Source organism: Anopheles cruzii, chromosome 3, assembly GCF_943734635.1.
Source record: "Anopheles cruzii chromosome 3, idAnoCruzAS_RS32_06, whole genome shotgun sequence".
Taxonomy (NCBI): Eukaryota; Metazoa; Arthropoda; class Insecta; order Diptera; family Culicidae; genus Anopheles; species Anopheles cruzii.
This window is the reverse complement of record NC_069145.1, coordinates 45221471-45234642: the sequence shown is the minus strand read 5'-3', so window position 1 is coordinate 45234642 and position 13172 is coordinate 45221471. Positions and strand designations below refer to the sequence as shown.

At 46.6% G+C, this 13172-nt stretch overlaps 1 protein-coding gene across 1 annotated transcript in view; it reads left to right on the top strand.

Moving 5' to 3' along the window:
* The window catches only part of LOC128270478 (hemicentin-1), a 67446-nt gene extending 64217 nt beyond the window's left edge, over positions 1-3229 (top strand). The window contains exon 15 of the mRNA XM_053007882.1: positions 3156-3229. Coding sequence (XP_052863842.1) covers positions 3156-3229 — 74 coding nt within the window. The remainder of the gene's footprint in view (positions 1-3155) is intronic.
* The last annotated feature ends 9943 nt before the right edge of the window (positions 3230-13172 follow it).

Sequence of the window (13172 nt, the reverse complement as noted above, 5' to 3'; positions counted from 1 at the left end):
CGGCGGCGGCGGCGGCTAATGTTTGTGGTGTGGTTTATTCCGTTTTTCCTCATCGTAGTCGCCGTCGGTAGATATTTTCCCAACGGTGATGGTGGCACAAAACCATCAGCATCACCATCACCGTCACTGATGGAAGAGAAATGTTCAAACATCTCGCGCCCCGGCTAGGTGGCAGGCCAAATGGAATTCAGATTTGCCATCTCATTTTACTTAATTTCACCACCCATTACTCACCCGCCCGTCAGCTGGGCTTGTGCGGGAACTGTGTGCGCATTCTGCACGAAACAGCGCCACGAATGGTTCACCTTCGCTTGGCAGCCACACAAAAATACGCAAATTCGATTACGTGATGATGATAATCCAAATCAATAAATACATGAGATAGCACGCGGGCAGCGCACGGAGCGGCCAGGTGTTTGCGTTCCAGTGAGCGGAAGCTCCACTGGAGGCCATTAGTGTCGGCTCGCCTGACACCGGCTCGAGGCACCCGAAGCACCCTGCCCTCACCCAGTGGCTGCTGGTGACAGAATTATGCGCCGCCACTTTTGTGGCGTTCAATTTATGGACATATCTAGTCAGTGCGGGTGCGGGGGGGCGAAGGTGTGCGCTAATGCGCTGAACGGCCGTAGATGGATGGCCTCGGGCAATCACCAGAAATGTGGCCGTCTTGGGTACGGCAAGCGTGTGAATGATTGTCTCCGCATACTTTAGCTTCGTTCGCGGCTGGGCACATCCATCAATGGGCCGACCCCGGCGTCTAGACTGGGCACCTTTTGTACGGCAAAAACTATATTTTATTCCAAGGTATCCAGCTCTTTTTTTCATAAACTAGGATCATGTGAGCCACCATCGCTGCAACTTTTTATTTTGGTCGTGATGGAGACGCCTGGTCACGCACTACGCATGGAGGCGCCTGGTGGCTGGTAAACTTTATTTGCTTTATGACTGTGTATGCTCCTTAAACGAGCCCAGAAACGGGTGCCAATTCGGGTGCTAGCCTGCCGAAAAACCCTTTCGCCAGACGATGCCCATCTGATACGGCCAGCGGGTTTCAGCGGAACGTCACTCAATATAAACCATATCCTCGGCAACTCCTTTGGAGCAGTTGGGCTAGACCGTCTAAAAATATCGACAACACAAGATACTGCCGGCCGGATTGCATACATTGACGGCGGAGTTTGGCGAAGCAGTGTCGACCGCCGCATATCACCGTTATGGGTCTCATGTGACCGTCTGGTCTGAAGTGGCAGTGCCAGAGCAATATGGGAATAGAAAAATTGATGAGCTTCGATAATATTTCACGCCTTCGCAGCGTCCGTAGGTGAAGCTGGGAACTGTGGCGCCGTGCGCGCCGCCGTACACTACCGAGACAAGGAGCGGTTCTGCTGAGCCCAATCAAACATTGAATCCTAAGCAAAGTGTTTCACCGGAATCAGGAGCCCGTACTCTCGATTTTGCCCGCCCGGAGCTTTCGGTCTCTACTTGGGTTGTCACTAAAGTGTTCGTCTGAATATGTTTTATGAAAACCCAATTTTGGCAAGTTGCTGGGTCCTCCATTTTGCGTAATTGATAACTTTTCGTATAAAATGGTCCAAACAGTAAACTCAAAGTTTCATTTCGATGCGTTCCCTTGCTGGAACTGTATTGCTGTAAAGTTTGTGAACCTTCTGTGAAGTTTTCAAACAACTGGCAGAAAAAAGAACGCCATCATCATTCGCATTTGTTTTAATTTATTGACCTACTTAGGGTAGCGAAAACTGTAATGTTTTGTTGTGCATATTTTCCTTGGCTCATGATTTATGGTCCACCAATAACGATCCGCATTTTCTTGGCAACCCAAGGATGAAACCGGTGGAAAAACAAGAACAGACATAACACCCGGACCAAACAAAGGGACCCACTACTCCATACTACGGTTTTGTTCAAATATGACCGAAAGCGGTTCCTGGCCGCGCGAGCCTCAACCCAAAGGCACGCCGAACGAGGGATCTCCTTTTAGGCTAACCACGAGAAAGCACCTCCGAAAGTGCGTAATAAGGTTCGATCCGACATTTGTTCGATGGAAGAAAGAACGAGGGATCCAACCGTCCCGTGGGGGATATCATATGCAAATATGTAATGTGTTTGCCCGGCCGGTCGGCAGCTTTGCTGGACCGTCCGAAGGTCGAAGTTCTGGTCCACGGTAGACAGGCCCAGGGTGAGAATCCATTTTCATACACACACACACTTTTCCGGGCTGCCGGAACGCGACCCACCAAGATACGCCGGCTGTCCATCAGAAGTGCCGAGTGCCTAGTGCCGGCCGGCCGGAGACCGTAGAACCCCACGGCAAGGAACCGGAAAGAACTTGCTCCATCATCATCTTCTTCATGCCTGGCCAGAATCCATTGTGGCACAGACATTGTTATTACTGGGGGGCCTTTTTTTTTTGCTCAGCAGCTCGGGATTCTGAACCATACATACATTGTCCTGACACATAGATATGTCGTCCCTTTTTCGCCGGTGCGTCCCTGCCCGGCGAAGTCAGCATCCGAATCCGATGCCGAGGGTTCCGATTTTTCGAGAGCTGCCAAAATCTAGCCAAAGCTCCGGGACCCCCCGGGGGGATTATTAGCAAATTTTTGGTTTGTATTGCAAGCAGCAGAATGGCAGAAACACATAGCACATGTTTTTGTGACTTCAAATATGGGCCATGTTTTCGGTGCGGTTTCTTTATGGGCTGCGAAATGTGATGGAATTTTCGGTACGCTCTAATGGGCCGGGCTTTTGGATCAAGCAGATCTCCCCACACGCTCGACACAGCCATCCTTTTACATTAATCTCTCGGGCATTGTTCGACGGGATCGATGGAAGCTGATGGCCGGCCACTGTATTGTTTAGCCAAATTTACGATCTTCGTTCCGTGTTTACAAAATCTGTTTATTATCTGCTTTGGGAATTGCGAGTGTGCAAAAGTCGTCCTTTCTGCGATGCTTGTGGTATGGTTTGAAATGAAGTGTGGCTTCGTGGCTGCTAATTTGCTGCCCTTCTTTCTTCCACGCGGTCACTGTACACCATTCTTTTTTTTTGTTGGAGATCCATCAACTGATTTATCCTTCTCATTACCGTTTCCGGTTGGCTTTCCGTCTGTTTTTGGTTGCAACTCTTAATTTTAGTTTATATTGCAGATCCTGATCTGATACTGCCGCGCGGAGGAGATATCGAGTTCACGACACTTGCCGGAGCTTAACAGAAACCGACGGGCGGCAAGCAGTGAAAAGTGCAACGGCAGGCGGGAAAGCGTTCCGAGAGTGGCTTTGGCCATCCCGTCGCACCCGTTGATATAAATATAAAGCTGAGTAATGGAATTATTTCATAGCACCCGTAGGAGCATAAGTGGAGCATACTTTTTAAGGGCCGCTACAAACTCTGGCAACACTGTAGACTAGAAGGCGAACCTAGCCGCGAACGGTGACATAGTCAAAAGGATTGAAATGAAGAAAATGAACAAAAAAAGAAACAAATCAAAAGTAGTTAAAGCAAGCAAATGATCAATGAGTTACAATTAATGGTGGCCCGAGACGAGAGACCAGCAGTTTGTGTCGCCCGACGAGCATGGCCCGGCCAAATATTTTAAAGTTAGCGTGAAGGGGTGCGATTGAATTGCGACGACAGTGACCCGGATCACGATTCCAATAAATTTTTGTCGCATGCAAAGAGTTTATTAGTAGCGAGTAAGTGAACATGTTTTACCTTCTGTTTGACCGAGCGAACCTAACATGACCTGGAATTAACAATCATCGTTCCGCAACGGTGTTCGTCAGTTATTGCGATTAAGTTTCTGTAAAATATATATAGAAGGAAGTAGCGACGCGGTCAACCAAAGTGACTGGAAAAATTAGTAACAATTGACGAGCCCGAACGATTGTTGGATACCAGAAGATACGCTCCACTCTGGAGCACATGATTCGTAGGTGTGGTGTACAATGAAAACTCCGTCGAAACGAAGAAAAGGACTAACCAGACCAGACTAGACGAACGCAGACGTTCGAGCAAAGGAAACCGACGGCGGACTGTGTTGTGGCACGGACACGACACTTCGCGCACGTTTTTTTTAGGAAAATGTTGGAAAGCCAAATGCAGTTGAACATTTTTAAGCCACTGCCAAGCGGCAGCACCCGATACACGATCGTGACCATGAAAACCAGTCTTTTAAAGAACCCATGTGTAAAACAAACAACATCAAACAACTCGAATCAAACAATATCGAAGCAAAGCGAAGGGTAAAGGAAAACGACGAAGAAAAACCGGGGAAAGTTCTGACCGGAAGTGGATTATTAACAATCAAACCAATAAAGAAATTCAAAAGGTGACCATTGTGTGTTTCATTTTTCGACAAAATATTCCATCCAAAGCGAAACTAACTTTTCTGGTTTTCGAATAGCCGTCCCCTGATCCTGTCCAATACACACTCTCCGGCACACATACACGTAATAAAACACCGCACCAATGGCCACTGTAAACCACGTGTCGAACCGTAAAACACCTAACTTTTCCCCATTTCGCTGCCACCATCTTCTGGGCCGTGGGTCTGTATTAAAATGCAAAACACTTGTTTACGGCACTAATCTGAAATCTTGCTTTTTATATCGGGGTCCGCAAATAAATACAACCGCCGCAACTCCGGTCTGCCATCCGGCGGCAGTGCGGCATCTCCCGGGGGACCCCGAAGGTTAAAAGGCGCCTGATCGTTATTGTTTTCCCGCTAACAAGCGCCGTTCGCCGCTCCTGGGGGCGGTGCGGTTCCACCCAACCCACTGCCAATTTTCCGGCTTGCGGAAACTTCCGTCGGCCGGTCATCGTAAAGGTGAATGTCGTAACGTGTTCCTTATTTTTTTCGCGCCGATTTTCTCTTTTTCTCCCCCGGTCCGGAGCCCGGGTGAGTTGACCCGGGCCCTCGTAATCGCTGATGAAATGGATGACACCCAAATTTTGTGAACAATCTTGCTGCTGCGGCTGCTGCTGCTGCTGTGTGTGTGACTTGCTGACACGTCCGATTACAGGACACCCGCAGTAAGGACATTCCGAAATTTATCGCCCGGTTCCCGGCTGTCGCGATCGGGGACCAACCCAGAGGTGGCCAACAAAAAGCGCGTCCTCGAGCTGGCAGCTCGTCGGCAAAGCGTGGAAAATGGTAAAGAAAACTTACAAAAGCAAACCCACAGGGCACCACCGAGAGAGAGAGAGAGAGAGAAAGAGAGGGCTGGAGGAAAAAATTGAAACGTACGCCAGAAATTATTCATCCAACCCACCGCTGTCCAGTGGCGCTCCATAAAACCTCGGGCTCGAAATCGTTAAGTCCCGGTTAGTGCTGAAATTAGCAAAATTAAAACGTGACAATTACTCGACTCGGTTCTGCTGCACCGCTTGCCAGCCCGGAAACGGATGCCTTTTTGGGTCATTTACTGGACTCTGGTACACTTTCACAGTGTAATAACGCGGGACTGAGGGGACGAGCCTCAAAAACTATGGTTTGGCCGATTAAGCGGATGCAGCGAGCTCAACTTCAGGCCGAGGCCTCGGTCGCGAAACCAGCTGGGTCGGTGCTCATTTTTATAATTGCACTTTTACGGCGATCGTGCCGAATGAAGCGCAAGAAATGGCGACCATAACCGCTGGGCGGAGAGTAACAGAGGGGCAGGTTCCTCGGGGTTGCTCGCTTGAAATATTACCACTCGTGTAGCACCCGGGAAGGGACGCAGAAATAAAACTAACAGCCACGGTAAGGGCACGACCCGCGTCCCGACCCCGAGCAAATCGCGCCTGTCGGCTGAAACCGGAGGTATATCTAATAGCGCCAAGCGGACACGACTGTTTGCGCAGTTAAAACACCTTAATCGTTATTTGCTGCTCGGTCGTGGTGTTCTGTTCGGTTGCTTTTTATATTAAGTGCGCCCATCGGAGCGTAGATAACACTGGCGGCAAGATGTTCGGACGAAAAAGGGCAGATTATGCACAAAATTCGGTGACAAGTGTACGCCAAGAACAAAAAAACGGATCGTCCGAAATGAAGCCTCGACTGTTCCGGACACTTTTCCAGTGCAGAGAGTTATTCTGGAAGCTGCGTGCATCATGCTGCGTCACTTCATTTAGCAAATGCAATGAATTTTAACAAACAAGCGTTTCTTAGTGCGCTGCAATAATTAAATATTAGCCGCGAGAACAACTAACAGGCTTTTATATGGTCTCAACACAAATGTTCAAAGGTGTGCTGAGGAATTTCTTACTAGGTACTAAACGGCGAAAGGAATATAGCATATTTAAAATACTTTGGATGTTTAAAAAGTATCACAAGTCTTGTAGTTTTCCAAAAACTATTTACTTACCGTTAAATATTTATTTCTTCCATTCAAAGTATTCCCTTTAAGAAATGTTAGTTTTGTACCAATGTTTTGTTTTTCCAATCCTCAAAGCTCTTCAAAAATATACTTGTGTGATCTTGTTATGCTCCTTTTCCAATTGAACTTAACAAGAAAAAAGTTTGGTAAATACTCACAAGCAAATTGATCAAATTTGGGTACCAATTTCATGGTATCCCGTCTTATGCTCATATCGATACGCTCAGGTTCTCTTTGACGTCCTTTGAACTAGTCGGCCCTCTGAGAACTGCTTTTACTACCCACGAACGTTGCTTCGGTAGCCTCACCATGAGTCACATTCGAAATGCGGCTAAGCATCTAATTTCGTTTTTCACGCAAAATATGCTATGCTATGAATGGTAAAAATCGAAGACAAGCTATAAAAAAGGGGTGGTTCTGAAGAATTTGTAGAAATCGAATTGAAGCGTCAAAAAAGGACTGAATTTGTCGAAATACGATGTAAATATGACTATCAATAAGGTGGCATGAACCCTTCGACATCGGAAATACATAACTCATGGAAAGTCGCGATGCTTCTTTAAAAGTCCTCGTTGTTATTAATTTTCATTGATTTGCATAAACTATCTTAACACCCTTTCAATGGAAATGATAATCTAATCCTACCGTTTTTTCTGCGGTTTCTGTATCAGAATGTGTCCTGCTTCAAGATAACTCTATTTATTTGCATTCAAAAAACAATTTGATCGAAAGGAGAAGACCATTCCGAACAGGAAGCCGTACGAAGCAATTCTCGTTCGAAACATTCAGCACGAAGAAATCAAAAAAGCAAAACCGTCCCATTTTCGATTCAGCGTTCAAACGACCCCCTGCCAGACCTGTGAAAGGATGTAGGCAATTTGAACTTCTAAAGTTGTGCTAACTTTTACATTCGCTCAACTTGCCATTCGGCTGAACCGTATGCGCATGAATGTATGCAAATTGAGAAGCAAACCTCACTGTCTCGTATCATTCACCTCCGGAGCCTGTTGATGGTATTTGGCGGAAAATACGAAACATTACCGGGAAGTTGATTTAAATTCCATTTGAAGCAAAAAATACCATTCGCATCGTTTACGAAGAACTGTGCCTACCCAAAAAGGCATCCAGAAATAACAGGGTAAGTTTGTTAACTCATCATTTCGTTGCGCCTACCGATTGATTCCGATAGTATTCGAGGCTTTTGCGCTCAATAGAATTTTCATTTTACATTTCAATTTTCATTGGCTCTACGTCGTTAATTAATCATCCAAAATTTGTAACCCGAAAAACGCATGCCACTATCCTGCGAGCTTTTAATGCTGCTAATTATCAATTACCAGTGTGGGGCATCGTTGCGAAGAACAATTCCGTATCCAAAACATCAAACTCCGAAACCGGCCCAAACCGGGTCTCGGCTCGAAAATATCGACGAATTCCTATTATAATAACCGCTGTGCAAATTCCTATCGAATCCTTCTGATTTTGCATCGTCATCGTCATCGTGGGCTTCCAGTTTTTGTCCAACTCATTCCTGGTCAAATTTCGGTGTATTCGAGACATTGCGAACCGATCGATTTTAGTTCGGCTTCGGTGCGGTGTCGGAAGTTTACCCTCAAGCAGCGCACAATTAACGGACACGGACCATTACACTTGGCGTGGTTCGGAACAATTCGGAATGCTCGGTGTGCTTCATTTGGAGCGAGGTTGTTTGGCGAAGCGAAACTTTTGCGTTCCCAGGTTGTTCGCGCGTTCGGCAAACACCAGAACCCGGGTTTGGCCGGCCGGAGCGTTAATAAACGCGCAATCGGAAGGCGGATTTCGGTGAAGAAATTCTCCGTCACTCGCAGGTAGTTCGCGCGTGGCCACGTGGAGACGCTCTCTTCATGATGGCGGGGAAGGACTAGTGTTTGCAGCCCACTTTTACACACCACGGCAAACAAGTCCATCCTTCAACTGCAGATGAGCTTTTGCGCCGCTCGGACCCGGTTCTGTCAGCTGGCCGTACGTTTTCCGGCGCCGTTATCGGGGTGCGCTCGTTGAAAACTTTGGCCAGCCGTTTCCGTAGGATTTTTAGTTTTTATTTGCCCACACACTATAGTCCTATTTTATCTCTCTCTCTTCGGCTCGCTATCTAACGGGGGCTTGTTTTTCGCTCCATTCCTGGCGCCTGGACCATTTGCTTATCACGTGTTTTGTTATGCCGTCCCCTACTCCGAAAACAACGAGAGCGGTGTTTGGTGTTTGGTACATCTAGGCGGCACTCGAGCGGCAGCATTTTCGAGGCCAAACCCGGACCGGGAAGTATCATCGAAAAACGAAGCCCATTTTCACGACACGCCTCGCAGGGTAAACAGATCACGGGCGCAGAGGCGGAAGCGTCAATTGAAGCATTGCTCCGAAACGAAACTTTCGGTAATAGTTCGGCCGCCCGGGCTTCCCGCCTGCTCTCTCCGGAACCAGTTTCCAAGCCCGCTTCAAGCAGCGTGAGCCGAACGAGCCAAAAGGAAAACTTTCTCACAGCCAGCCGGCCGAACATTCGTGCCTGTGGTTTGTTTGGTGAACGAAACACCGTCGGAAACAGGACGCTCGGATGTTCCGTATTGCTCGGACCGTATTGTTTACTCGCCCACAGTGAACGAACAAAGCACCAAACACTTAACGGATCCAAAATCCGACGAGATGCAGGTGACGGGCGGCCGATGACGCCACTCGAAGACGATCGATCGTCCTCGCTGCCGGAAGATGCACACGCGGCGCCGAGTCTGCGTCTGCCTGCCGAACGAAAAGAAGGTTTCGTTTGTGTGCTAAATTTTCTGCTAATTGGAAACTCCCCCAAAATGAAGTGAAGAAACTGTTTAAAGTGCAAACGAATTACCGAAACTTGTTGCCTACCATTGTTTCAAAGGTTCGTCGAATAACAACACCGCTACGCTCGCAAATCATAACGCCCGCTACTGGGCCGTGAACCAAAAAAACAACGAACATTTCCACGTCCTTCTCGTTGACGGCATTAACTCCTCTGGAAAGTTTGCCCGGAAGCAGATGCTTCATTAAAACGTAGTGATTATGGTCACATGCTAGACGAAAGCGGTCCCTAAAAGCCACACCCACACACACACACGTAATGCACTCATCTCCGTGCAACGTGGAGCAACGATGCAGCTCGCCTCGGATGGCTTTGGCACGTCGGGCACGCCGGGCACCGTTGCCGGAGCGAAGCGGATCACGAAAACATTCGAGCGTACGGGCGGAAGCACTCATGTTCACCCGACCGAAAAACTATGCTTCCTGCCGCATTACCGGTAAAGATTAAGACTGTTATTATCACGATGATTTTTAAAAGCACTTGCACCCTCTCTCATTGGTCGTTACGGGGTTTCGACACACTCGCAACGTGAGGTCCTCGTCAGGGCGCCAAGGTACGAGGCACGTTGGCTTTGTAAGGGAACTTTAATAAAATGGATTCAAACTTGAAACTGCATGCACACATTAATGGACTGATGTATTGGTAAGTGTAGGTAAGGTCTTAGTTCAACCATGTGCCCCACCGATTAGGGTTACGATGCTTAAAAGGTAACTAAATAACCCGTGCAGTATTTTTCCGTTACGTTTCCTTTAGTTCTTGTGAACACAAACAAACATTACACGAAAAAAACAATAAATATGCACACGTTGTCGCATAAAATCGTTCCTTATGGAGCGTCTGGAAGGTCTGCGCAAGGCACCAGGCAACAAAAACCATGCTTGTGCGGCCATCGAGATCATTCGAACACGGCACATTTGGTCTATTTGGTTCAATTGGGCCGGTTTCCCATTTCAACAGGCCCACAGCTGGGTGCCCAAGCGAAAACCATTAACAAAATGAACGGAAAGTTATCACTAAAGAACGAAACTTTGAGAACGCAACGGCCGCGCAGTCTATGTCACGGGGACCGTTGCCAACTTTGGTGCTTGCTGGGCGCGTTTGGTATTTTTCGTTGTTTCCAAGACTTCGAAACCATTTGCTACTTCATTTGCCGCGTTTTCATAACACGGTAAGTCATACTGCAGTTGGTTCGTGTTGCGAACCGTTAATATGAATAAGATCATTAATACGAATTGTATAAATGTTTGAAAAATTTGCACCTATTCTTTCGTAAGACTTCGTAACAAAACATTTTTACCATTCCAATGTTACTGATCGTTACAGCACAACGTGATATCCCGAAGAAGAAGAATCATTTATCACGGCAGAGGGCTAAAGAAGAAGAATGTTGTTGATTGAAATGGAGATTTTTCTGCCCATCTCATTATAGTCGAATAATACATCAAAAACTAACCATTATTATTACTATGATTTGATTTGATCTAATATTAATGATTAGTCGAGATGTAAATCTACATGAATAAAAGAAAGTCGTGTTAGTTACACTATTTATAACACAAGAACGGTTGAACTGATTTGGTTGAAAATTGGTTAGCAGGTAGAATTGGAAAGAAATTGGCCACCGAAAGAAAATGGGAAAAAAGAAAAGTAAGAGTCGTAGCAATGCACGAAAGAAAATCAGTTTCCGTCGGAAGCTTGCGGGAAAACATTTGGGAAAACGCTACTCGCGCTTTTCTCGTCGATCTGCGGCAGAGGTTTTCGCATGCTGCGCCTGTTCTTAATCATTTCAGTATCTTGGGCGATTTCCGTAACACGATGCCAACTTCTGGTATTTTTTTTGTAATCGGAAAAATCCGCTCCGAAAATTCGTCAAACCATAGCCGGCTGGCCAAACGACCAGAAAAAAATCGGTTTGCTGCAGCCGCAAAAACAATGAACAGGAGCGACTTTTCGGAAGTCCGTCGTCTTTTACGCTTTTTCTCCAAAACTATTGAACCAATCCGCGTGAAATTTTGCACAGCGTAGTTTCATAACACTGGACAGTGCATACAGATTAGTGCGACCCTGCCACACCTCCGGCGAGGGGGGACTCCCATACAAACATAGCATAAAATTCATTATAATTTGGATTGTTTTCGAAAATCTCGAACCAAATGCTGTGGGTGGGAGTTTCTGAGAAGGGGAAATGTTCTGGTGAATGTTGTAAACCACTCTCCACGTTACAAAGGAAGGCTCCCATACACAATCTGGGGAATTTTCAGCCTAATTCGAATAGTTTTCAAGCAATTTGACCCAAATTCACGAGTGCGAGTTTTGCCATGCATCCAAGGGGAAGCGAGAAGGGAAGCCGATCGGATACGTCACTGGGAAGTCCGATCCTCTGAAATGCCGAATAATAGAGAAATGAGCATGAAATGAGGCGTAGCGACGCACGCCAGGAGCAGGTAGTTCTACTATAAACTTAAATGCTGCAGACGCATTCAAATGTCACTATTTTAAAATTCACTATTAAGACTACGACAAACCAAGTGGTTTCAAGTTGTCATAGTGAGTTACAAAACTTCTGAAGTACAAAACATATAAGTGAATATAACTCAACTTTTTGTAATAAAGAAAAGATACATTTTAAGAACAATCACAGTGGAATGACAAATAAAATTTGAATCGGAAAAGGTTAAACAAAATTTGTTAACACGAAACGGTTAAACATGACAAATGCAGAACAAAAGTTCACCAGCTGCCAACGATTTGAAAGCCTCAATCTCATCAAGACACAAATAATACGGTCGGCACGACGATTGCACCAAGCAATATTAATCACAATAATCGCGGAACCAGCTTTGCTCTGGACTCACGCTACCACTTGCGCAACTGAGGTGAGGCTAGTGATTCTTCTCGAACGTTGTGAATTTGTGAGCTAAAATGCAGATTAACGTTATCTTCGTAGTCGGTTTCTTTCGCTCCTCATAATGCTCGGCGTGCTTTGAGGCATTATGTGCAACAGTCGGTGGTCCGGCCCAGGACCGAGCGATGGCTTACTGACGTTTCTCTCTTTTACAGCTACGCCCTGCCGATGTTACAATCATCCCTCAAACACGTCAGGCAGACACTTCACACTTCACGCTGTGAAGGCTCCTTCTTGTAACGCACCGAAAGCAATTAAATTTGCTATCCTTTATCTCGCCGTCCCTGATGGTCTTGTCCTTACGGCGGAGTCATAAGAAAGTTTCTCAGCGCTATGATAAGAAAGTGTGCGACCCGGTTTCTATTGGCTATTTATTTACAACACTCTATAATATTTATATTCTTCCTAAACAGTTATTGGTAAACAAAATAGTAGACGCTCTCGTTGCGTTCCGTCCTTCGTCCGTATCATCCGTTGTCACTTTCGACCGGTTATCTCTGACTGTACTCGTCGAAAGGAGATCTATTTGTAAACCTCGTAGTAACAAAAAACAGGTTTCTTCTAACGCGCTTCCTTATCAAATACCGCCACTGCCACTTATCTACGTAACGCTGGTTACAGTTTTCACCATATCAACCGTGTGTATAATCTCAACATCTACCCGTTTGGCTGCGTCAGTTTTACAAAACCTTAACATTCCGAACGCTCACTCTTGCCTCGCCAACCACGTTGCACCCAGCACCAGCGCAGCAGCCTCCAGTCGATCTTCAAGGAACTCCGGAAATCACAAGTGGTAGTGAATTCGTTGCCAACAGCCCACCCTGAACAGCGTGCAGCAATCCGGCGCAGGTCCTTTGCCACAACTCCAGCACCACCAGCAGCAGCAACACCACCTACAATGCGAAGCAATAGCTGACGGGAAGCGATTCGACGGGTCTTTCAGCCGAAAACTCATTAATGCTGCTTCGCCTAGAGACATCAAGCTGATGAAATTCGAGTACTACGTAGCTTCGGCAGTAGTCAT